This window comes from Myotis yumanensis, unplaced genomic scaffold, assembly GCF_028538775.1.
Source record: "Myotis yumanensis isolate MYYU_CA2020_CCGP unplaced genomic scaffold, mMyoYum1.0.hap1 SCAF_8, whole genome shotgun sequence".
NCBI lineage: Eukaryota > Metazoa > Chordata > Mammalia > Chiroptera > Vespertilionidae > Myotis > Myotis yumanensis.
In genome coordinates this window covers 71,190,664-71,216,682 of record NW_027223759.1, presented here as the reverse complement: position 1 = coordinate 71,216,682, position 26,019 = coordinate 71,190,664, and the positions used below count along the sequence as shown (strand labels likewise).

General features: G+C 35.3%; 1 protein-coding gene across 1 annotated transcript in view; it reads right to left on the bottom strand.

Annotated features, from left to right (window-relative positions):
• LRP1B (LDL receptor related protein 1B) overlaps nucleotides 1-26,019 on the bottom strand; it is a 1,706,338-nt gene that overhangs the window by 80,361 nt on the left and 1,599,958 nt on the right. Inside the window, exons 78-83 of the mRNA XM_070423500.1 lie at nucleotides 18,151-18,374; nucleotides 16,437-16,543; nucleotides 11,599-11,715; nucleotides 9,291-9,464; nucleotides 8,162-8,287; nucleotides 5,681-5,845 (exon numbers count right to left, since the gene is read on the bottom strand). Of these exons, the coding sequence (XP_070279601.1) occupies nucleotides 5,681-5,845; nucleotides 8,162-8,287; nucleotides 9,291-9,464; nucleotides 11,599-11,715; nucleotides 16,437-16,543; nucleotides 18,151-18,374 (913 nt within the window). The remainder of the gene's footprint in view (nucleotides 1-5,680; nucleotides 5,846-8,161; nucleotides 8,288-9,290; nucleotides 9,465-11,598; nucleotides 11,716-16,436; nucleotides 16,544-18,150; nucleotides 18,375-26,019) is intronic.

Below are 26,019 nucleotides of genomic sequence, written 5' to 3'. Positions count from 1 at the left end.
GGCAGTCATATATGCTACTATCCTATTTGGAACAGTGGCATGGAAAAAAATGATCTTGAATGAATGAGAAGCAAACTTCTCTCCATCTACTCACCTATTATTCTAATGACCCTTCCCACTGCGGTGAGAAGATAATGACTTACATCAGCATCATTTTTTCTGCTTTATTTCTGGGAGCAAAACATTTCACAGAATTTCCACAGATGTGGTGACAAGAAAGAGCTACAATGAAAACTTCTGCTTTCTTATCGTATTCATTGAAATAATTGGATACAAATATATCGCCAACTATAAAAAATTGCACTGCCCATTCTTCACCTAGTCAGTTTTGCTTTTATATCTTGACAAACTTCCCAAATTAAAATTGCTATTTCTTTTGCATAACTCCAAACTTTATGAGTGGGAGTATTTTGTTTTATAATCCCAAATTTACAAACCCTCCTAAACATTTCTATAAATGAACTGTGTAGAAAACCTGATTTATTTTGACAGAAATATTAACTGCCTAAATAACAAACGTATGAGTAAGAAAAATTGCAAACAGTATGACCTCTAGTATACCTTATATAATAAAGATTAATTATAAATATAGTTAATCACATAAATTTCAAAATGTTATCATAGTAATAAAAGGCTAATATGCAAATGATCATTACGCCATGACACCATAACGACCGAACAGCAGGAGGCTGCGTGCGAGGCAGGTGTGGGCAGGGACTTGCGCTGGCCCGGGACGTGAGGCTGCCTCCCAGCCTGGCGCTTGGCGGGGCCATGAAGCTGCCTCTCCACCCAGGGCCAGGCTGGGGGACGTGAATAGCAATATTAAAATATTTCCTCTAATTAATTCCCTTTTAATGTGCACAAATTTCATGCACTGGGCCACTAGTCAATAATAAAAAATCATAAATTATTTTATAATTTTTGTAATTAAATATCTTAATATTTCAATGCTTTATTCTCATTCCCAATATATTACTCAAGGCAAACTTTATCTTAAATCTATCCTTCAATGATGCAATGAGCAGGTCATAGAAATGAATTACATGGACCCTTGTTGTATAATCAATGTCAAACTATTTAATTTTGTAGTACTTTTCTATATGAATTTATATTTTAGTTTTGTTTATTAAAAAAATCTTAAGGAATGAGGGAAAAACTCATTCCTACATGCAAAATTTTAATTATGCCTCTCAGATGTGTGCTTTTAATTAATTGGTGACATTTCTTTGTTCAAATATTATAGTCTTACACAACTGTCATAAACTTATAAATTTTAATTAAGGCTTCTCCAAACCCTAGTTATATAGTGTCCACATAGGAATTTGCCAAAAGGCTTAACTATAAGTAAACCAACAATGAATAAATCCATGACTTGCCCAAATGGATTTGTTTAACAAATTAACATTTGTGTGGAGATAATAAGGTTCTACACTCTATAATACCAGATCATGTTCTATAAAACCACATTTTTAAAACTGAAAATGCTTTGTAAATGACTTATTTGAATATTATATTATTATTAATTATAAGATAGACAATAAACTATATTAACATAACTCAGGTTGAATTCAGATGATGCCATTTATATTACTAATTTGAAATATAATTTTTTCTGAACATATTCTCTCTATGTCAATCAAAATCTAATAATCTGGGTGCATAGGTAAAGTTGATATAGATTTTCAGAATGTAGCAAAGTCTGGACAAATTATTTGAAAACAACATTCAAAGTTGTGCTGTATCCGTATATAGTTCAGGATGCATTTATAGGATAGCAAATTCAATGCTTCATAGAGATTTGTCCCTGTTGTTCTGTTGCAGGTTAAATAGTAGGCATAGATTGGAGTGACAAACTCTTTAGTTGGCTTAAATATTTCCTTGGATAAATATAAGAAAGTCATCTGGTTGTATGGTAGGTAGTCAGGCATAACGAAAGTAGGAGCAATAGCCCAGGTACCAGGAAGGCCCCAAGTGCCTAGCAATGGGAAAAACTGAGAAAACAAGGCCCTCACACCCAAGGTGACCTTTCCTAACCTGGTGGATCACTGGTCATGAGGTTTAGACCCCCTGGCCTTTCATATCACTGGTCATGTAGTCCAGAACCTCCCCTGACCTTTCTTCCTCTATCATGTTGCTAGTCATGGGGTAGATCCTTTTGAGGAGGAACAAATGGCTGAAAGAATAGCTTCATATGACTCCCACAGAAGCCCTTGCACAGCCATTCCCTTAAGCATCAAGCCCTGAAGACAATGAGATCTTGACCCACATCAAATAATCTTAGGAACAAAGTCTTGGGTCTGTTGATCACAGAGACAGTTTTGGTCAAACTACAGGTAACATCTAGGCCTCAGTTGTGTTTCAGCTCCAGGTCCAGAAAGGCAAGCAAGGCCAGGCAGGGAGACACCATGGCTGACATCAGGACCAGCTGCAGTGACAAATGACCCTCTGCCCTAGTGAATACCAATCAGTAGAGACCATGACTCTGAAAGGACACACCTGGAAAGCTGATGAATATTTCATGAAGGTCCTCTCTTGGGACCTTCCCTAAGATCCACAATTTTAGAGAACAGATAAAACTCTCAGGATGGAGGACTCAGCACATGCACTCTCCCTTAAGCATGTCCTTGCCTTTCTCATCCCTTTCTTTCTCCAGGGTGCACTTCTCTCTCTCTGGAGCATGCCCACAACTTTCCTCCTCTCCTTCCTCCAGGTGTGTTCCCTTGCCTTTTGTTTCCTAAGCTCCAAGGGCCTTCCTTTTGCCTCTGTAGCTTGTTTCCTGAATCTGCACAGCCAACCTGGATCACTTCTTCTACCTCTGTGACTTTCTAAATAAACTTTTACTTGTATTTGAATCTTAGCTCTGAATTCTTTCTTAGCCGGAACTCAAATATCGAGGTTGCAAAACTGAGGTCAATTGCCAGTAACATTCTGGTGGCATTTCACTGCTAACAGTTGTAACCCAATGATTTTATTATTATAATAAGAAAAATTAAGTTAACAGTAAAATAATAAAATCTCTAAAACTCATTTGCAAAAGAAAATATTTTTTTCTGAAGGAAATGGTATCTATGTTACTAAAATAAGATCACAGGTCATATCCTTTCATGGCACATTTATTGGACTTTTATTTTTATATTCAATGAAGGTCCCAGTACTACAATTTTTCCTGCAGCAATAGAATATACTCTACTGTATGGATTAACTTTCCTTACACAGAATGAAAATATGTAATAAAGATCCTAGTGTCTTTTTTACTTCAATCAACCTGCTGAATATTATTTTTCAGAATTCAGTTAAGCAGTTATAATAGCTTAGTTATCAATTAATCACATGTCAAAAATGTTTATAGACATAAAACTATCAAACTTAAAGAAATAATAATGCTTTTACTATTAGAATACAAAACAGAAACAGCTTAGTTCTTCTAAACTCCATTGAAAAAAATTTATAATGTGACTCTTTCAGTTAGCATTATGCTAAATACTTCAAAGAATAGCATAAGAAACAGAAGCAGTGAGAACTCCCAGAAAGATGGAAATTAACCATGTAGGGGATATAAAGATCATATGGATTAATTTTCCATTTGACTAAAGAAATTTGCATTTATGTAGTAGAGTTAAATGTGCATAGGTTGCTCTCATAGTTACATAATATCCTTTGTAGCAAATATTGTGATCTGCAAGTTATAATTTTATTATGCTTTGGGGTTAATTTATTCCCATGGGAACATATTTTAAACATAATACAAGTCAGTAAAAAATAAGTTTTAATGTTCACTTATATGTTTTAGAAACCACTTTGTGCCAACTTAACTATTGTATAAGTTAATAAGAATCTCAAGTATATCCTAATTCATGGTAAACTGATATTTTCAAAGCAGATTATACACTACATGCCAACTGAGTAATTATTTTATTTTTTTCATTTTACTATATTTTATTTTATTATTTTATTTTATTATTTATTTTATTTTATATTTTTTGTTAAATCTCACCCAAGGATATTTTTTTCCATTAACTTTTGGACAGGGTAGAAGGGAGGGGGAGAGACAAAGATAGAGAACCATCGATGTGAGAGAGACACATTGATTGGTTGCCCCCCCACTCACCCTGATTGGGGATGAAGCCTGCAAAGGAGGTATGTACCCTTGACTGGAATTGAACCTGGGACCCTTTAGTCCATAGGCTGATACTCCAACTACTAAACCAAACAGGCTAGGGCAAGAGTAGTTATGATTTTAGATGGGAACTACAATGCCATCAGATGTGCTGATATCATATATTTATACTAATTATTTTTTATTCTTTTAAGATTTGGATGAATGTTTGGTTAGTGTGTGGAGTAGCATTTGTACAATGACTATGCTTCAGCCTAAGGTTTGGTTTGAGTTCTTTATGAAAGTTAAGTTTGTGGTAGAGTTACTGGGGAGACTTGAAATTAGTCTTGCTATGAAGTTAACATAGGGTTAGCATTAAGGTTCTTAAGCAGTCACTTGCAAAGGGACTTCAACACTGTGTCATTTAATGAGTGCAAGTATTTTATGAATAGTTTATAAAAGAGATACTTGCAAGCTACATTTGCCATCATGCTGCCCCAGTAAATGGCATATTGTAACTAGTAACCTGGTGCATGGATTTGTGCACATTGAAAGGAAATTAATTAGAAGGTGGCTGGTGAGACAGGGCGAGACAGGCCAAATATGCCCTGGAGTCAACCTCTCTTGTTCCCTCCCCAGTTGGCCGCACCTGAGATGGCGCCATGGCTCGAAGGCCATCTGCAGAGTGAGCAGTGTCCCTCCGGCAGGTGGGGTCCCTTGGCCTGGCCTGTGGGGATCGGGCTGAAAACAGCTCTCTGACATCCCCCAAGGGGTCCCAGAGTGTGAGAGGGCACTCTGCAAAGTTGCTGTTGTTCAGAGTGTGGAACACAAATGCAAGTGTGCAGTAAACCAGATTCGGGACCAACAGTGCCCCACAACAACATAACCCATGGCCGAAGGTGGAATCATGTAGGAATCATGCTCCCTCCTCTCTGGTTTCTGGATTCATCACCTGAGAACTGCCGCTGCCATGTCACTGCATCTGGGCAGCTCCTGCATTGAGCATCTGTCCCCTGGTGGTCAGTGCACTCATAGTGACTGGTCAGATGGCCGGACACTTAGCGTATTAGCCTTTTATATATATAGATGATACTTTAAAGGAGCTACCAGCATTCCACACACTATCTTTAGCAAAGTATTCTTTCAAGTAGTGAAACACATTTGAACTTATATATTTACATTTAAAATGGACCTAATTTTCAATATCAAATGATTCTTAGCATTAGGCAAACTGTTCAATTAAGAACAAACAGATATTCAAGTCAAAGATATAAGGCTTATAAAACTGGTTTCACTTCATCATTCTGAGCCTGATGAGTCAGAATCTGTGACCACTGGATCTGGCACGTGGCACACTCAACACCTGGTCATGTCATTACTATTGTTAAGTTAGATGCCTTGAACCTTGAAATACTAAATTTAGAACAAATGTCATTGATTATGTTAAATTACTTATTTCACTTAATTTGTGTTAATGTATTCTTTATTAAGGTAGCAGAAATGATATTTGTAACATTATTTTCTCTTTCATGTTTACAGAACATTGCAAGTGATTTGAATAGACAATGAAACTCAAATATTTACCCAGAGCGGATGGTATACAAGTTCCTCCATTTTGACAGTAGTTGCTACAGTGGTTTACTTCACATCTGTCTCCTGAATAACTAGGCCAGCAGTGACACCTCAAATCACCCTTCTCATTTAAAATGCATCTTCCTCCATTTTCACAAGTCAATTTGCATGAATCATCTGGTTATAAAAAGAAATGTATGAATTAGCATGCCATTTAGTGGATAGTAGAATAAAAATATTTTTAGAAAATAAAAAATACTAGGATTTTCTTTATTAAAAGTTCCAAAAATAAATACTCCTAATATAAAAGGAGAAATAAAATTATCTGAAAACAGAGAAATAAATTTCAACCATTATTGAATGGTAAATACAAATGTTGAATTAAATTTTGTTTTTCTATATGCTTAAAACATTATTAGACATTTCTTATAGCTGTTAAAACAGTAAGTAGAAAACCAACTGAGACTTTCTAAAAATAAAATATTGTCCAACCAATAAGTATTTTTTATAATGTGGGCAATCATAGCCCATTTTTTAGAAGTGTTTAATTTCAAACCAAACTGAAATATGTAAACTGTATATAAACATATATCTTTACATATAGAATAAATGTATTATATTGTATATATAATAATTATATTATATACATAGACATACAATTTATAGTATAGAGGCATTTTTAAATAAAAATATACTCTTTGATGTACATACTTATTAACTATAGATATAAATATTCCAAACCAAAAGTTACTTAGATTTGGTATAAACAGTGGTCGGCAAACTGTGGCTCGGCAAACCGCGGCTCATGAGGCACATGCAGCTCTTTGGCCCCTTGAGTGTGGCTCTTCCACAAAATACCGGCTCTTCCACAAAATACTGACTTCTGCGCATGGGCCACGAAGTTTCAATCACACTGTACATGCACGCCCACACGTGGTATTTTGTGGAAGAGCCACACTCTAGGGGCCAAAGAGCCACATGTGGCTCGTGAGCAGTGGTTTGCCAACCACAGGTATAAGATGATAATAGAACAGTGTAGAAACATTTCCATGTGTAAAATTTCCATATTTAAAATAATTAGGCACAATTTGTCTATTCCATATAGTTTGGCTGAGAATGAGAAAGGATGGTCATTTCTTGGAATAGGAAAATTATTTCTTAAAAATATGATGTCTGATTAATAAAAAAGATTGGCTTGAAATCATTTTTCAGGTAATTTATCTATATGTCTTCACATATCCCTGCTCCATTAGAAATACTGCTTTACTTAAAGCAAGACACAATGTCCAATGAAACAGAAATGATTGACAATATTGTAAGAGGCATTTCATTCTAGAATATGCCTTCTATTAAAGTCATGCATATTTTAGAGTTAAGACTAGAAGCCCAGTGCACAGATTAATGCTCTGGTGGGGTCCCTCAACCTGGCTTGTGCCCTCTCACAATCTGGTACCCATCGGAGGATGTTGGACTGCTGGTTTTGGCCCAATGCCTACAGGCCAGGCTGAGAGACACCTGCGGTGCAAGAATCTGTGCACCGGGACTCTAGTATGCATATGAAATCTTTGATTAATCTCTTCCCGCCCTATCCCCTCCTCCCTTCCCTCTGAGATTCATCAGTCTGTTCCATGTTTCCATGTCTGTGCATTAAGCATCTGCCCCCTGGTGGTCAGTGCGCATTATAGCTACAGGTTGAATGGTCAGACAGTTGAACAGTAGAATGGTCGTTTAGGCATATATATATATATATATATATATATATATGGTGCACCGGGCCTCTAGTGTCTTAAATATAAGAGATCACACTATTTGTGTTTTTTAAAGTTTTTGCTCTTTAATACTTATCAGCATTGGAAATTATATTTCAATTTATTTTAATGTTTGTTTCAACCTCTAGATTCTAAATTATTAACTTCATGAGTACAGATATCTTGGAGGTTTTTTTCTGAATTAGTCGTTGGTTTCTAAATTAGTGTTATGCTTTGCTCATAACCCTCAAAACATTTCTTAATGGTAATGGTAATATTTATTGTTAATTAAATTTTACACAGAGGAAACTCAGACTCTTTATAAATTAATCACCAGTTTCTAAATTAGTATTGGCACACATAAGTTGTTCGATATAAACTTGTTGAATGACTAAATGTATTTGGGGGTTGAGTTTAAACTGATAGCAGAATGGCATGCTCAGAAACATGATCTTCACTGATATACGAGCTATATAAAAATACATTTTGATCTGTGTGTGACTTGAAAGTTCTTAACCTACTCTTAAATGCATAGTAAGTGCTCAATGCAGCTTTGTGAATAAATGTAAAATGAATTAATAGAAAGTTATCATCAGAAGAACAGTTTATGGAGGTATTCAAGAAGCAATGCTATTAAGGTAAGTACATTGATGACTGAGTAGCTAGTTCTGCTCAGTGTCTATAGCTGTAAAAATGTATCATACAGATGAATTCATTATTTACCGATATAATGAAGTTTACCTACCTAACAGGCTGTCATCATTGCAGGTGCCATTAATCAAATATTTTCCTTCTGGGCACACACAGGTGGCCCCAGAAGGATTCAGCAAACAGAGAAATTCACATGCTAAATCCAAGCAAGGATTGGGTACTGGTTAAAAGAAAACAAAGAAATGCATAACTATAAATACAATAGGTTTCAAGAACATGAAATTGAATAAGGTGAAATGATGGAATTAGCAATCACATCAACTTTCTTCTGGAATTATCTCATTTCAGTCTTACTGGTCACCTTAATAGGGGAACAGATGTTACTAACCTTAGAACTATATATGTCAGATGACTGGTAAAGAGCAGCAAAACTTGAGATAGAATTCTAGGAAGTTTTTAGAGGACTATATGCTGTTTTAATTGTTTCCATCACTGATTTGGATAAATATCTTTGTTACCTTTCCAGATCATTGCACCAAATGAGATTAAATCCCTTTCTATTTGCCATAAAGATTAATAATAAATAAATCTTAAACATTCTCTTGAAGCATGAACTCATACATAGAGATGAGTCATTGGATTTTCAGCCACATTTTTACTCTGGTTGTCAATATTTTTGATAGTTGTGTTCAAAATATACCTTTCAAGCTAATAGCATCCCTTATTTTCCAATTCCCATCTGAGAGGGAAAGTAACAATAAAAGTCATGAACAATCAGAGAAAACAGCCCTTGAGAAGAGCTCTCCTTAGATACATCTATGGATGGCATGTTAGAGATGTAATTGTCACTTGGGTATCAGTAAGAAAAAGTCAAACCGCCTAATGATGAATTTCCTACACTTGTCTACAGACTCACAAGATTTTATTAAGATAAAATCATATAAAAATAAGTGACACATTTAAAAAAACAATGTCGAATTGAATAACAAGAAAACACAGCAAATCCTGACATTTTCATATTTGTTATGACAAACGAAAAATTTTGTATTATTTATATCTTGATTTTGGTAATTTAAAGTCTGGTGATATCAAAATTAAAGTTATTTAAGTTGCTGGGGTTAAGACATTGAAATAATGAAGGCAGTTTAAAAAATACTTTCTTTTGAGAGTGACAAGAAAGAAAATTCACCAATATAGACAATTGTATAAAATATTATACTTACAGTCTAGTTGTTTATAGCGATGAGATATTAAAACACCTTTTGTTTTACCAACATCTAAAGCTAGGTACTCTACTGAACCATGGCCAAATTTTTGTACTCGAAATACACCGTTTTTAGGTCCTGCTCCATATATATAATCTTCAAAGACATCAATCCTATGTGGATGTAGCAAGCCTAGAATTTGTAAAAGGTAGAGTTATTAAAGTTGCAATGTGAATTCTCAGACTTAAGAAAACTAAGTTTATCCAAAATCTTGTAGAAAATCTTATTATTCTCGTTTAGAAAAACTCTTTCAGAACTAAAATATTTTAAACATTACCTGTGAGGTTATTAGAATTAATATATTTGCCTTAGGGATATGTGTGATACTAAATATGTCACTCAGAACATAACAAACATTTTCATCATCACTTTTATCATTGTCACCACCACAAAGCATTTGCTTAGGGCCTATCTGCAGTGTAATTTTCCCTGCCTTACAATTTGCTGTCAAAAGAAAAGCCTTATGGGCCAATGTTATCTTTGGCAAAAAACAGGCAGTTCATACAATTCTCAAATTGTGTTCTGGATCAAAATAGGTTACCTGAGTTACAAATTTATCAAGCAATTCTGAGTTGATTCTTGCCATTTGCAACAGCATGGGTGGAACTGGAGAGAATTACGCTAAGTTAAATAAGCCAGTCAGAGAAAGATAAATATCACATGATCTCACTCATTTGTGGAATATAATGAACAACATAAACTGATGAACAAAAACAGATCCAGAGACAGAAAAGCATCGATCAGACTGTCAAACCTCAGAGGGAAGGTAGGGGAGGGTGGGGGTAAGGGGGAGAGATCAACCAAAGGACTTGTATGTATGCATATAAGCATAACCAATGGACACAGACACCAGGGGGGATGAGGGCATGAGTGGGGGGGTGGAGGGACAATGGGGGATTAAGGACACATATGTAATACCTTAATTAATAAAGACAAAAAAACTATATATAATAAATTTTAAAAATAAAGAGTAAAATCCAAAAACAATTTTGATGTTACTATTGTCTGTTTTGGAAACAAAGTAAAAAAAATAAACAAACAAAAACAAACTGGAAATGGTAATTACACATTTGACTTTTTGGCTAAAAATAATAGAGACCATCATTTTTCTCATGTTAAGAAATGACTTATTTAATTGCAGAAAGAATAATTAGTCAAACATTTGGTGCTGAAATTTAAAGCAAGTAAAGTAGGTTTACAGTTATTTCTATGAAAAAAAATACAATAGTTAACAAATAATAAAAGAATAAACTATGTTTGTATATTTATAGCTATAAACCTACTTTTGCCCACCCTGTATTTCACCTATTATCTAGAGTTTGTAGAACATAAAATGTGTTTGAAACATATATTTTTTCAATGTTCTTTGAAATATTAAAATAAACACTTAAGCTGAAACATTTCTTATTTCAGAAATGTGCAATTATATTTGTCCATCCATGGTCACCATACAAAAACACATACTTGGGCAAAGGCATGATAAAAGTTCAATTTAATTATTTTTCTTTCAACATCTCTGCTTTTTTTTTAAAGGAGCAAAACTGTGTTCATTAAATAAAATATGTACATATAAAAATGTCAAGTATATTATGAACAATCTGTGGTAAGTAAAGGGAGAGGTTGTGGTAGGAAAACAAAAAGAAATTAGATTCATAGAAAGAAGTGAAGCTGCCAGGCACAGGAGTCAGAAAGTGAGAGAGAAAAAAAAGGAGTCAGCCACAGAGGTGGAGACAAAATGGGTGCCACACAGGAAGTGCACAAGTAGGTACTGAGGTCACCAGGGGTGGAGGTAGGTTGTAATTTTTACACACTACTTTTGCCTTTCAAAAAAGTATAGCTATAAATTAAATATAATAATAATTATAATAATAATTATAATTTATCATCATATTTTGGTACATGCAGTAACTTCTTTTCTGCTTGTTATCACTGCAATTTGAAATAAAAATTAGTTTTCACAGATGCTAATCTTTACTACTTGAAATGTTCTGCTTAGAATTAGATATCTTCAGCAGCAACTAAATTATTATTTTCTGAATCTAGGTAGTGATGGACCATTTTTGTCCTAGAGTCAAGAAGTTTTTGTGGCTTGGCATCTTTGTTATTCTAGTAAGAATGAAAATTATAATCAATAGTAAGAGCTACAAGTTGAAAGAAGAAAGAATTTGAGGAAATCCAAAATAGAAAGCTTTCATACTTATATTTACATACCATTATTTAATTCTCTCAAGATAATTAAAAGAAATCACGAAAGCACTTTGCAAACCTTGTCTGCTGCTGACGGAGACCACGGAATCCGAGCCGTCATACAGAACGCTGCCAATGAGGGAGAGCTCAAGGTCAGCCCAGTATATCCGTTCACTGAAATGATCCACAGCCAGCCCTGCAAAACCAACACACACAGGCAAATAACAAATACATTCATATTATTTAAATTATGTTTTTGCGTCTTAATGTATAAATATTATTGATGTTTCTCTTCAAGCATCACAGAAATTACATAGTCTATATTGTACATGTGTATAGATTACATGGAATTTATTTAATAAGCTGGAGCAAAAATCTTATTTCACATAGGAAAAGCTACCGAAGTATCCTTCCTTTCCACACTTAACTGATTTATTTGTTATGGCTAATTTTTAAAAATATTTTTTATTGACTTCAGAGAGGAAGGGAGAGGGGGAGAGAGCTAGAACATCAATGATGAGAGAAAATCATTGATCAGCTGCCTCCTGCACGCCCTACACTGGGGATCGAGCCTGAAACCCCGGCGTATGCCCTGATCAGGAATCAAAGAGTGACCTCCTGGTTCATAGGGCAATGCTCAGCCACTGAGTCATGCTAGCTGGACTGTTATGGCTATTTTCTAAAGGTATTTTCCATAATATTTAGTTTTATCTTACATAAAAACGACATATATCATAATTTAAATAGCTTATCCAACTTTAAAAATATTTTTTACTGTTGGCATCTCAGCCCTTGCCCTCTACTAGAATGCAAACACTGTGAGTACAGGGAGTGACAACTGTGTATTCACTCCTCTATTCTAAGTGACTAGAATTATGCCTAACATAGGTTAGGCATACAATAACTATTAGTTGAAATAGTAAATAAAAAGCTTCTAAGAGTCTACTCCTGTATGTGGGGCAGAGTTGCGGAGAAGAAAACTCATATATGCCCACTAGAAAAGGAGTAGAGAGCCTTACACCAACTACCTTCTTGGCATGGCCTTATGGATGACTGAGCAGGTCTTGTTACCTGCTTAACATGAGTCAAGGGTACTTTTCATGGTCTCCAAGACCCTGCATGGACTGGCCCCTATGCACCTCATGCCACTTTCCAATTTGTTTATTATGCTCTTTGGCTTTCTTTCAATTCCATTTTCTACCTCAGGACTGTCTGACCTGTTCTTTACTGTGTGTTGTGACAACATTTTACACCCACCTTTTCACATCATCTAGCAATTATTCTTAACAATCAACTAGCCTCAAAAAGCCTCTCCTCCCCACTATAATCAAAGGGACACCTCTGCAGCACCCCACTCTTGTCTATAAGAGCCATTTACCACATGTGCATGTGTGCGCTCACACACACACTGTTGGTTTTTGTTTAGAGTCACCCCACATTAGATTATAATGTCCAGGCGTGCAGGGATCCATATTTCAGATGACTAGCAGTGCCTGCCAGAAAGTGAGCGACAATATTTTTTTAATGAAAGGAGAGATGAATGAAGATACTTATACGAATAACTCTAATTTATTGGAGATAGTTCCTATCTCTCTATTCTCATATGCATTCAATAAATTCCACTACTCTAATTCTACTCTGTCTCCCACATACATCTTGTGTGTATTCACTGTTACTGTTCTAGTTGTGCTATTCTCCACTCTCAGTGAGACAGTTCAATGGACTGTTAACTGGTCTTTTCGTTTCTGTATCTATTCATTCCACTGGCACAGTGCTACCACCGCAACATACCCTACATTATTCACATCACACTTCGAATCAGAACTGTACAGAGGTTCATTATTGACTAAATAAATCATATCTAAACACCTTAGCAGTTAAAGTCCTCTATTCTCAGCTTATGTTACTTCACCTAATCTGCCCCCTTCCAGGTGCACCCAGGCTCCTACCATTATGAAACATGCCACGCGTCCCACATTGCAGCCCCTGGTTCAGAGTGCTATGCCATTTAACACAATCAGCAATATTTTAAGTTAATTATTATTACCCCTTGGTTTGTTAATGATCAAATAAAACTCTGAAGATTATAAGTCCATTTCTGAGATCTCATAGCTAATAAGTGATCCCCCAGAATTAAATAAACAAATAGATGTATCTGACTCCAAAGAAAACCTTTATAAACACTACACCACGGTGGATTATCTGCCCACTTTTCGAATGTCTATCCATTCTTTAAACACTATTTCAAGAGAAACCGTTCACATATATTTTTTTGTTTTGCTTTTTGTTTGTTGATCACTGGAGTTAATCTTTCTTGATTCTGAACTTCCATAATATTACCAGGTATGTAACAATTCTAATATTTTGCCCAAACTATAGTTACTTCTGTTCATGCCTCAGTTTTGTTTCTTTTCAAATGTAAACTCCTCGAGAAGAGTGACTGTGCCAAGTGCATCATTAATTTCCCCAAAGTGTTGAGCAGAATGGTTAGCACATGGAAGATGGTCAATACATGCACCTTCATTTAGCCCACTGTAGGACACTGGGACCCAGCTCAAATTTCCATGACTAGGCAGGCTACCCATCTCCCAGTTGCTGCTTTAGCAGCTAAGGACAGAGCTGTGCTCTGCTGCCTGCAGCAGCCTGCTTGGGCAGTTAGGGCCCAAAGGCCAAGCAATGACTCTGGGAAATATGAAAAGATGACCCCTTCCTTGCCTGTCATGGAATTTATGGCGAAGCACATCCCCTGTGGCTCAAGCTGAGACTAGACTTTACCCGACGCACAGTCTTTCTGGGCTTTTTCCCTTTCTCCACCCTTTACAGGTTTCTCCTGAATTACACTCCCTTCATAAGTAACCTTTGCAAGAATTCCTATCTCAGGCTCCCTTCAAAGCACCCTCCTATGTGCCCTTCTATAAACTGCTGCCGCATCATTCCTTAAAATGAAAATATTACATATACTGTGAGTATGTAAATGTTAACATCAGATAACTTCTGAAGTAATTTTGCAACCTGTTTCTAAGTCTAAAATTAGTGAAAAATAATAAGTTAAGAAAAAAGTAAAAGGTCTATAAACGATGAAAATGGTATTTGAGCAGATATGCCACTCTCCTCCTTAGTATACTCTCCAATGGCTCCCTTTAGAGCTAGAACAGAATCCAGGGCTTATCAGTGTGTTCCAGGATCTAGATGATCTGCGTCTAGCCCCCTGGCCACCTGGCAACTCTCATCTCTACCACTTTGATATGCTTCTAGGCATATGAACATATTTGATATTTTTTGACACATGCTAAGCTCATTCCTAACTCAGAACTTGCTGTTCCCTCTGCTTAGAAAGCTCTTTCATCACATACACATGTGACTTGCCATTATGATTTATTGTGATATTTTCAAATATTATCTTTCTAGAGATATCTTCTCTGATAATAATAATAACTAAAATGGTATTTCCATAACTACTCATCCTTAGTATGTTTTTTCTATATAGCACTTATAACTATCTGACATGAAGCATAATATCTATTCTCTTCTCTACAGGAAGGTATGTTTCATGGGAATAAGACTCTTTTCACAAGGGTAAGATCTTATTTCTTTAGCATCTGGAACAATTTCCGGCACCAGGTGGGTGTTCAATTAGTACTTGTTAAATCACTGAACGGAGACACACTTACATAAATGAACTAAATCCCAAAGACTGCTCATTCCCGTAAAGAGTAAAAACAATCTAGTTGGAGGAAAAGGCATAAGGCACATTAAAAGTTAATAAGAATATAAGTGTCAAATATAAAATTTCAACTACAAAAGCTATTACAAAGAATAACTGTTAAATAATATGTGCTATAGAAAGTGCATTCTATCCTTTTGATGGGAATGTAGTAGGCAGGTGTAGGTGACACAAAATCCCCTAGACTCCAGTAGTCTAAAATGTTTTATTGAGGAAGAAGTGCTTAAGTTAGACCTTACAAGATGGGTAAGGTATAGCCAATATACAGAAGTTGGAAGGGAAGTCTAGGTGGAAGGCTGGGATAAAAATGGAGTGAGAGAAAGAACAAGGAGGGACACACACACACACACACACACACACACACACAAAAGCCTGAACTCCTGAGAAGTCCTGGGGGTACGGAGTCTGTGGAGTGGTAATGTAGATGACATGGTAGTGTAGATGACATGGTAGTGTAGACAACATGGTAGTGTAGACGACATGGTAGTGTCGATGACATGGTAGTGTAGACGACATGGTAGTGTAGACGACATGGTAGTGTCGATGACATGGTAGTGTAGACGACATGGTAGTGTAGATGACATGGTAGTGTCGATGACATGGTAGTGTAGACGACATGGTAGTGTCGATGACGTGGCAGTGTAGATGACATGATCAGTGTAGATGACATTGTAGTGTAGGTGACATGGCAGTGTAGATGACATTGTAGAGTAGACAACATAACTAGATTAAAGCCAGATCAGATTGAAAGCTGAGAATAAAAAAGCAAGGCATAATCAAACTTGTCTTTCACTAATATTATCTGTTTTCCTAGTTCTTTGTCCATTTAGTTTCTCATTTTCTAGTAATACTATCATCTACCACAACATCATTAACATTTACAGTATATGTAAAAATATCCTGATACGCTATAAACTGTCAAAATTTCATTCATCTGAAATCTTACTAATGGCCTTAAAACTTAAGGCAATTTTCAAATAACATCCCCATAATATCACGGGCAGTATGCTAAGAACCTGACTTTTAGATGGAAAAATACAACATGAAATGTTAATGACTTTCATAATGTCATACTATAAATTATTTTATTTGCTTGTAAAAATGATTATATTGTCAACAAAACTAAAGAATTGTAACACTAATATGCTTAGAATTCTGATACAATTTTAGACTATGTCAGAAATACATCATACCTGTGGGTCTCTGTAAATTCTTTTGTACTAAAATTCTTCTCAGAGTGCCATCCATGGCTGCTTCTTCTATATGGGAATGGTCCCCAACAACAGTCCAATACATCATCCTGAAAACATTGGTCACATTGGTTAGCCTGGTGATGTGCTGTTATAATCCCATTCTACTGCAAAACATAGTGTTTCTTCAGATCATGAGCATCAGAAACACCCCAAAGACCCTGAAAAAGCATATTTCTGGACCCAACTCTAAAGCTACGAAAAAGAAACCTTCCAGAAATCAAACTTTTAAATGGTCTAGCTATGCTCTAAAATTTGAGAGGCATGCTTAATAATGTGCACTACTATTTATTACTTAAAAGTTCAATTTTGAAAAATTCATGAACATTTTAGAAGAAAAATATTTTAATACTTAAAACTATCCTCTTGTTGAGAAGGAATATTCATTTTATTATTGATGTTGCATCAATATGCTTCATTTTTTTAAGTACTTTCTCAGAAGGATATCATTCTCTATTTAGAAGACACCACACAGCCTAATTTTGCTAAGTAAATAACATTCGATTTTTTTTTTTTTTCTTAGCATCCAATGATCCACTTTCTGGGCAATCAGGATTTTTACCTAAGATTTCCCTACTTACTTTTTGGTCATTGCTTATAAATGAAAAAGAAAAAGAGTAAAGAATGAAAAAATTCCAGTAAAAGAAATTAAATGGTTATGTTAAATTGTTTAAATTTGTTTATACATAATATGTCTTCATATTTTATTATCACAAATAGCAAAAACATGAAAATACTCTACATTCAATATGTTTAATATTATTTTCTATTCATACCAGCGCTATTTACAATAGCTAAGATCTGAAAATAGCCCAAGTGCCCATTTGTAGATGAATGTATAAAAAAGCTGTGGTACATTTGCATGATGGAATACTATACATTCTAGACAGTGCATTCTAGAATAATCAGACCAATAAAAAGGACCTTTTACTATTTGAAACAACATTGAGGGACCTGGAGAGTAATATGCTAAGCAAAGTAAGCCAGTCAAAGAAAGACAAATACCACATGATTTCACTTATATGTGGAATCTAATGAACAGAATAAACTGCCAAACAAAATAGAACCAGAGACATGGGAACATGGGACAGACAGATGATTCTCATAGGGAAGTGGGGGGTGGGCGGGAAGAGATTAACCAAAGAACTTATATGCATATATGCATAACCCATGGACATAGACAATAGTGCAGTGAAGTCCTGTGGAGGGCAGATAAGTGGGGAGAAGAGGATCAATGGGGAAAAAGGGAGAAATCTGTAATACTTTCAACAATAAACAAAAATAAAACACACACACACACACACACACACACACAAGCATTATATTTAATGTTACAAAAATTCAGTATTAGATTCACTATAGTGGTTATGTGTTTATCACATTAGTTTCATTATTCTGAAATGCAACATAAAATACACACAGAGAGAATGTATATTTTTTCAATCTTTCAGGAAAAAATAAATATTTGCTCCTAAATTTGATGTAAAAATAACATGAGTGTGCTTTTGTACAAGAAAAAGAGAGGGATTTTCAGAAGCCTTGTGAACCTATTATCTTTGAACACATTACAGAAACAAACCTAAAGTGCACAAGGTGAACAATCTCTAAAAATGGATGCTCATATCATGAAATATAAATAACCAAGTCATTAGCTTACCTTCTCTTAGGATTTACAGCAATAGCATAGGGTTCTCCAGCCATATTTGTTAAAAGTCTGGTGCAGTTGGGGCCATTCAGCTGCCCCACGTTGATAGAATACCTCAGACTGGTCCAGTGGGTGGTGTAGTAACTAAACCAGTGCATTCTAGAATGATCAGTCCAATAAATATTTCCTGCTACCCAGTCAACTGCAATGTCTCTGGGCCTTTTAAATTCAGGACACTACAAGAAGACAAAATGACAAAAAAAAATTGTATATTCAAAAAACAGCTTGGTAAATTTTTCTGTTATCCATTGGTGTGTAAAAATCCTATCTAATAAAAGGGCAATATGCATATTAACCATCACTCCATCACACAGATGGCAGCACCCATAGCCACAAGATGGTGGCACCCAGTCCTCTCAGCCCCGTTGGAGTCACCCAGTCCCGGGGGAGGGGAGTGTAGCTGCTGAGAGTGGGCAGCATGAGTGGCCTGGCAGAATGTTTGCTTTGTCACCATAGTGATGAGGCAGTGTTCCACCCCAGCCATGGAGGGCCTCTGGACAGAGGGCACAGAGTGACTAGGGTCGGGGGGCAGGGAACGCTTGCGTTGTCACCCCAGCGATAGGCAAGCATTCCATGCCTAGCTGCAGATGGGCCTCTGGGCCGCAGAGAACTTCTAGGCAGTGGGCGTGGAGTGGCCAGGCCCTGCAGAGAGCTACTGTTGCATGGATTCGTGTTCAGGGCTACTAGTTATATTATAAAGGTCCAGTCAGTATTAGACCATATTCTGATATGGTCTAATAGATTAGCTTATGCAAATGCACATAAATAGAATCATATACCACTATTCATAACTTTTTAACTCAATATCATGTCTGTGAAATTCATCCATATTACTTTGCATGCCAGTTTTAATACTTTTCAAATTTATTTTTTATGAATATAGCACAATTTGTTTACTACTTTACTAATGATGTCCATTTGACCTATTTACAGTTTTAGGGCATTATAACTAAAGTTTTGAATACTATTCTTGTATATGTCTTTTGGTGGACACGAGCACTCATTTCTATTGAGTATCTAGCCAGAAATAGATATGTTGAGTCTAAGATATAAGTATGTTCAGGTTGAATGGATACTGTTAGAAATTTTTTCAAAAACTTTTCACCAATATGCTATTTTCAGGAATTTCAAGAAGTTCCAGTTGCCCTGCATCCTCACCATATATAATTTGATTTAAAAATTGAAAAAAATTAGTATAGATAAGACCACTTGAAAGATATTGCATTTAAACATCTTTTGAGGGAAGTTACAATCTCTGTCATTTCTATTAAATATGCTAGCTTGGATTTTCTGCTTAATATTATATTACTGAATTATTGTGAGACAAAGGTAGGAGAAGTCATTGGGAGCAGACAGTAAAGAAAATAATGTATGCTCTGTGCCCTTCAATTAGCTTGATCACTTTGAGCAGGAAGTAGTGTAGTAATTAATTTTACATGGTCATATTTAATGTGCATAACCAAAAGTGAGAAAAGATTCACAGGAGCATTATATCAAGAATGGGAACAATTATTTAAAGGTGATTATAACTAGGCATGTAGGCAATGTGTAAAACATCATTAGGAGTTGGAAACCAGTGAAAGTATGGGGTTTTGAAACATGAAAATTTCTCAAGCAGTTTACTAGTGAACACATTTTATTAAGAAGTAGACAGATTAAAAGAGAAGAAACTGAGCTTCACAAAAAAAACAAAACACATGAGATAATAAGAAACAGAAATTGCAGATCACTATCTGCTGTGTGACTAATGAAATCACAAGGAAGAAAAATATGGCTTGACCTAAACACAGAACCCCAGCAATTTCTAATGACCTTTATTATCAGTCTTTTCACCTAGTGGCTTAAAAACTAAAATTATGAAATTTCACTCTACCTTATATCTGCACTCTAATAATAAAATACTATCCATCTATCAAGCAATATATCACAGCTAACTGAAGTTAAATAAAAAACACTCTGCAGACATACACTAGAAATGATGTAAAAATTACATAGATGAATAGAATATAAAGATTTCTCTCAGCCAAATCACAAAATTACTTTCATGTGTTTCAGTATCATTCAAATTAACTGTTTGTTTCCATGCTTTTTTCCCTGATTTGGGGCATTTAAAGGTAATTATATCAACAAATGACATGGGCACGTCAGTGTAAGTCATAATGTTCATAAGCTTAAGAAACAATGGAAAAAATAGCCATCGTAATCTGTTTAGAGTCTGTTGGGAGCACATTTATCATTTTCTAACTTCAGTAGAACAAACCTTTAGTATTCAGAAAAATATATTTGTTTTCTAGCATAGGCATAGAAAAATACCTATTTTCCCTTTACCAATGTAAATCTACACATTTTATCATAATGATATCCTGACTAAAATAGGACATATATAATGCAAAGTTTCACTTTATTTTTTAATTTAGGATTTTCATTTTATTTATTCATGCTCAAAAAGTCTGATTATCTTTCCATCTGTACTGCTAAATCTGAACTGCTGACAATTAAGAATCCACATGTCTAATGTTAATAGAGCATTCCGAAGTTTGACTCAGTGATACTTTTCCAGGTAAGCAGTATGTTGAAGATTCTACTAATGATAAGTTCTACAAAAATAAATCAAATTATTTAATACATTTAAAAGAATACTGCTTAGAGAAATTTTAAAAAAATGTTACTTTTCAATGCTAAGCACAAGAGATACTAAGTAACAGACTCATTTACTGGTATGTCTACACATTTATTCTCTGCATCCTTGGTCAAGGAATTTCTAATGTCATTCCAATATCAACTAAAGTAATTAGAATATAGGGTGAAGGATGGTCACACCTAATAAATTCAACCTAAAGTCATGAATCATCAGTGACAAGATGATTTTTGTAGAATAAAGGCAGCAGGGTGAAGATGTTACCAGATGTTCATCCTCAGTGACTCAAAACACACGGAATGCTCAATGGTTTTCAAGACTACAAAGCAGGATTGAACAAGGGAAGAAAGAACAACATGAGGACAATAACAGGATGGTCCCACTGTGGCCAAATTAAGAAAATACCCTTACAGTGAGTTCCATTAGAATGAAATAACTCTCCTTTATTGCTCACAGTTAGACCAGGATTGTGAACAGCATAAGCCATATAAAAGGGATACTTATATTGGTATAGACTGGATAGTAGAAGGTAGAAATTCCTGATAAATCTTTTTTTAAATAATCTTTATTTCTGTTGATCCTCACTGAGGATATTTTTTCATTGATTTTTAGAGAGAGTGGAAGGGAGGAGATAGAAAGGGAGAGGGAGAGACATCAATGTGAAAGAGACACATCAACTGGTTGCCTCGCACATGTGCCCTGACCGGGGCCAAGGAAAGGACCTGCAACCTAGGTACGTACCCTTGACCAGGAATAGAACCCACAACCCTTTGGTTCAGGGGCTGATGCTCTACCACTGAGCCACACCAGCCAGGAGCCTGCTGAATCTTGATATAGTGAACAATTTATGAAGTGGTTCAAAAATCAATCAGGTAAATACAAAAAGTGGAAAACACAGGAGAAGCAAACAGATTCTGGGAGTGGAAAGGAGTCTGATGGGGGAAAACAGAAATAGGAAAGTTAAAAATACAGCTATTTACCTCCAAAGGGACTGTAAACAAAACAAACACATAAAATTTTAAAAATATATATAAAACTCCCATTTGCCCCTTTGGCTAGCTCATTAGACAGACAAGCCAATGAAGTAGAGTGCTAATGAAATGAGTCCTGTTTGAGAGACTGCAGACCTGGGGTTACCCTGACAACAAAGGCATTGCTCAGATGTTGCACAAAGTAGAAGACACATTTTGACTGCTTTCTCCAGACAGATGGTTTCTTCCCTAATAAGCTCTCCGTATACATAGCCAAAGTTTTGAGGCCGGAGGCATTCTTTATGTAGAGATATATTAGTCAAATGCATGAAATACTTAAATCTTATAGAAAAATTGGCAGCTCAATTGTAACAAAATTACTACTTTAAACAAGGAATCCTTTACAGCTGTGGGCTATAAGCTATCTGTCAGAACCCCAGCTTCAGTAAATTGAAGATGTAGGTCACTGGAGACATTTACTTTTTTTTTTAAATCAAGGAGAGAGAAAAACATATGAAAGAGGATTTCAAGCATTTAGGCCTTGGAAATGTTATCTTCTTCATAACAAAATTCGTATAGTTAGAAATATACTTTAAGAAAATATAGTTAACACAGGATAGATTGAGGTGGTCACATAGTTAGTTTGTGAATTTTTCATGTTTGTGTTAATCTAAGAAAAGAAATTCAGTTCATTTTACTAAAGTTAATTATCTCCTAATGTAATACTATTAAGACAAAGATGTAAAGCCACTCTAAAAACCTGTGTGTGTGTGTGTGTGTGTGTGTGTGTGTGTGTGTGAAGGGGGGATGTAGTATATGTCACACTATTTATTTCCATTTTGGTCCACAAAATATGAATCAATAAAAACTTATATTTAGAGCTACAATGTGTCAGAGGTCCAAAATCACTTCAGGGATGAAATCCCTGCCTTCTCTCTATAATGTCTTTTGAAGAAGAGATTATTTCAACTGAGTAATTTTAAAGCTATATTTATCTACATTAGGGCCATGCCAACATGGAACAAACTCCTGCTAAGTTAAAAAGAAACCAAATAAAAGTATGTAATTGTCAAAATCCTTTTTAAAAATGTATCTTATTGATTTTTTACAGAGAGGAAGGGAGAGAGATAGAGAGCCAGAAACATCGATGAGAGAGAAACATCGATCAGCTGCCTCCTGCACATCTCCCACTGGGGATGTGCCCGCAAGCCAGGCACATGCCCCCGACCGGAATCGAACCCGGGACCCTTCAGTCCACAGGCCGACGCTCTATCCACTGAGCCAAACCGGTTTCGGCAGAATCCTTTTTAAAAAGACCATATTTGTCCTTGGATTAGAGATTTTATTATATTTCTATGTGATTTTATTATTTTTTAGCATGTTCAGTGTTCTATTAGCTTATCTCTTATGATTTATCACCCTCTCCCTCAAAAGCAAAACTGGCTTTCAGTGCCTTCATTCACACTATTAGGTAAACAAAAGATATCAGGGAAGATTAGAAAGCACGCAAAATTTGAAGTCAGGAACTGGGTTTAAGACCTAGTTATAGCTTCTCTATAAATTATTTAGTGTATAAAATAAAGGCTTTGGATTAGATTACCTGTAAAACTCTTTAGCTTCTAAGTACTAAATTATACAACAATTTAAAATATTATCCATTCTATTAAGTCTGCATTTTATGTAGCCTTAAAGATGTATTGAATGCTAATTATGAATTGTCATGCATTAGTCAATAAGTTAAAAATGTGTTGGTATTTAGGGGATAATTTTGATGTCATCTCCCTATTGAGTGACCTGGAATTAAGAATCAAGTTGCCTTTTGACATTTACAGTTTAAATAAGCATAACACTGGAGATGTACTGCAGTGTTATCTGAAAGTAGAGATTGCAAAATGGTAGGTTGAGGACTAAATTTAAGTTAAATTAAAAAAAAAACTTCAATTATGGCTTTGAAATTAAAGATATATAACTTTTAAAATTTAAACTTTCATGTGAGTTTTTTGTAAAAATTAAGGCTCTATACTAGTAAAACAGTATATCAAAAGTAAGTCAGCATTCTAAAATAGCAATCAGTGGCTGCCCCCTGATTTAACGAGTTCCCTTTGCCCCCTCACCTTGGTGTCTAACCTATGTCCAATCTGTTTCACACATTTACCTTGTGTGTATGGCTGACTTGAAACCCATGCCTTAAAGAGGCAGATGAAGTTGACTATCATAGATAAATCATGTACCTATAAGAAAGGGAGTTAAAGCAAATAAACAATAGAAAAAGAAGAGTCAAAGAAGCAAATGTTGATAGTGTGTCTCCAGAAACATTGGATAAGCATCTTGTGGATAAACAGGAATATTCAGTCTGTGGAGCAGACCTTAATGTGTGTATGTATATGTATATGTATATGTATATGTATTATTAACATATAAATTGGGCTTTTATAATTCAATGTCTCTCATCCATCAAATTCATTCAGTGTGTGAATACGGGTGTACATAATGCTGAATTTTATTTTTTTGTCAGCCTCATTAAAATTTGCTTGCTTACTTTCTTATTATTCCCTAGATAAACTAACAACCCAATTTCCAAGTCTAAACAGAACCTGAAATAGTAATGAGGTCACCTCATAGGCTACTTCCTGGGCATACGATTAAAATTTAGATAATGGTTGATCTTTCTGTGATCCTGTCCCTTCAAACAGTCACAGTTCAATTAGGCCTTTGGAAGACCTGAAAATATCTTTTGTAGGCTGAGATCTCTAGTGCCGAAATAAGACAAAGACCAATCTCAATGAAAACAACAATAATAGAAGTGCTGTCCTTAGAAAAGCTGTTTTGTTTCATCAGGATAATCAAAGGAGGCAGAGGAAATGCCATTTATGAAGATTTGGAAGTGAAGTTGCACTCTTAGAAATAACATACAGTTTATTTATGGCTAGAAAAATATGTGTTTGTGGGTAAATATAAGTGTGTGAGGATATAGAAAGGATGTGATGAAAGATGAGGCTGATTATCATGGATAGGCTTGTAAACCAATGATTTTTCCATGGAAATGCATTAGGATTTAAATAAGGAGATGTGGTGATTAGATTAAAGTTGTAAGATTATTTTGGCTATTGTGTGGAGAATGGGAATGGGGCCAAAAGCAGATTAAAGGAAAATCACAGCAAGCTTACACAAAGGATTCCAGAAGGAAGAATGTGGAAGTTAAATCTGGGTTTCATGAGATAGAAGTGAATAAAATGGGATAAAGCTAAAGATAAAGGTATTTAAACTTGTGATTAATTGAATATTAAAGAAGAGAAGAAAATGATTTACAATAGCCAAGATCTGGAAATAGCCCAAGTGCCCATCAGTAAATGAGTGAATAAAAAGCTGTGGTGCATTTACAAAATGGAATACTAGGTCTCTGTAAAAAAGAAGGAAATCTTATCTTTGTGACATCATGGATGGACATAGAGATTATTATGCTAAATGAAATAAGCCAGCCAGAAAAAGACAAATACCATATGACCTCACTTATATGTGGAATCTAATTTACAAAATAATCTAACAAAATAGAAACATAGTCATGGATACATGTAACAGACTGACAGTTGTCAGAGAGAACACAGGAGTGGGGAACTGGATGAAAGAAGGTGAAGGATTAACCAGAGAACATGTATGTAAAACCCATAGACACAGACAACAGTGTAGTGATGGACAGAGGGTAAAGGGGGCAGGGGCTGGGTGGAGGTGGGCAAAGAGGGGAGGAAATGAGGACATCTGTAATAGGTTCAACAATAAAAATAAACTTAAAAAAGATTGATATACTATTGCCCAGTATACCGAAGATTTTCAATTAGTTTATTGCTTGTAATTTTAAAAAATGTACCTACTTTATGACACACCATGTTCAGATGTTAGGATTACAGCAATGGCCAAAAGAACAAAAATACCTGCCATTTAGGAATTTATTTATAGCAACATGAAGCAGACAATAGATTGCAAACATAGTAGATCAGTAAATAATATGGCAATTTAACAAAAAGAGCAAATCAGTGAAGATTCCATGATGGGAGTAGGGCAATAGACTGCAATATCAATAAATTATGGACTCAGAAGATGATTTTGAGCAAAAACTGGAAGGAGGTCAGGAATTGAGTCATGTAGGATATCTGTCTGAAGGCAAGATAACATTTCAGGAAAGGACTTATATTAGTAGGTAGTCATGAGCTTTAT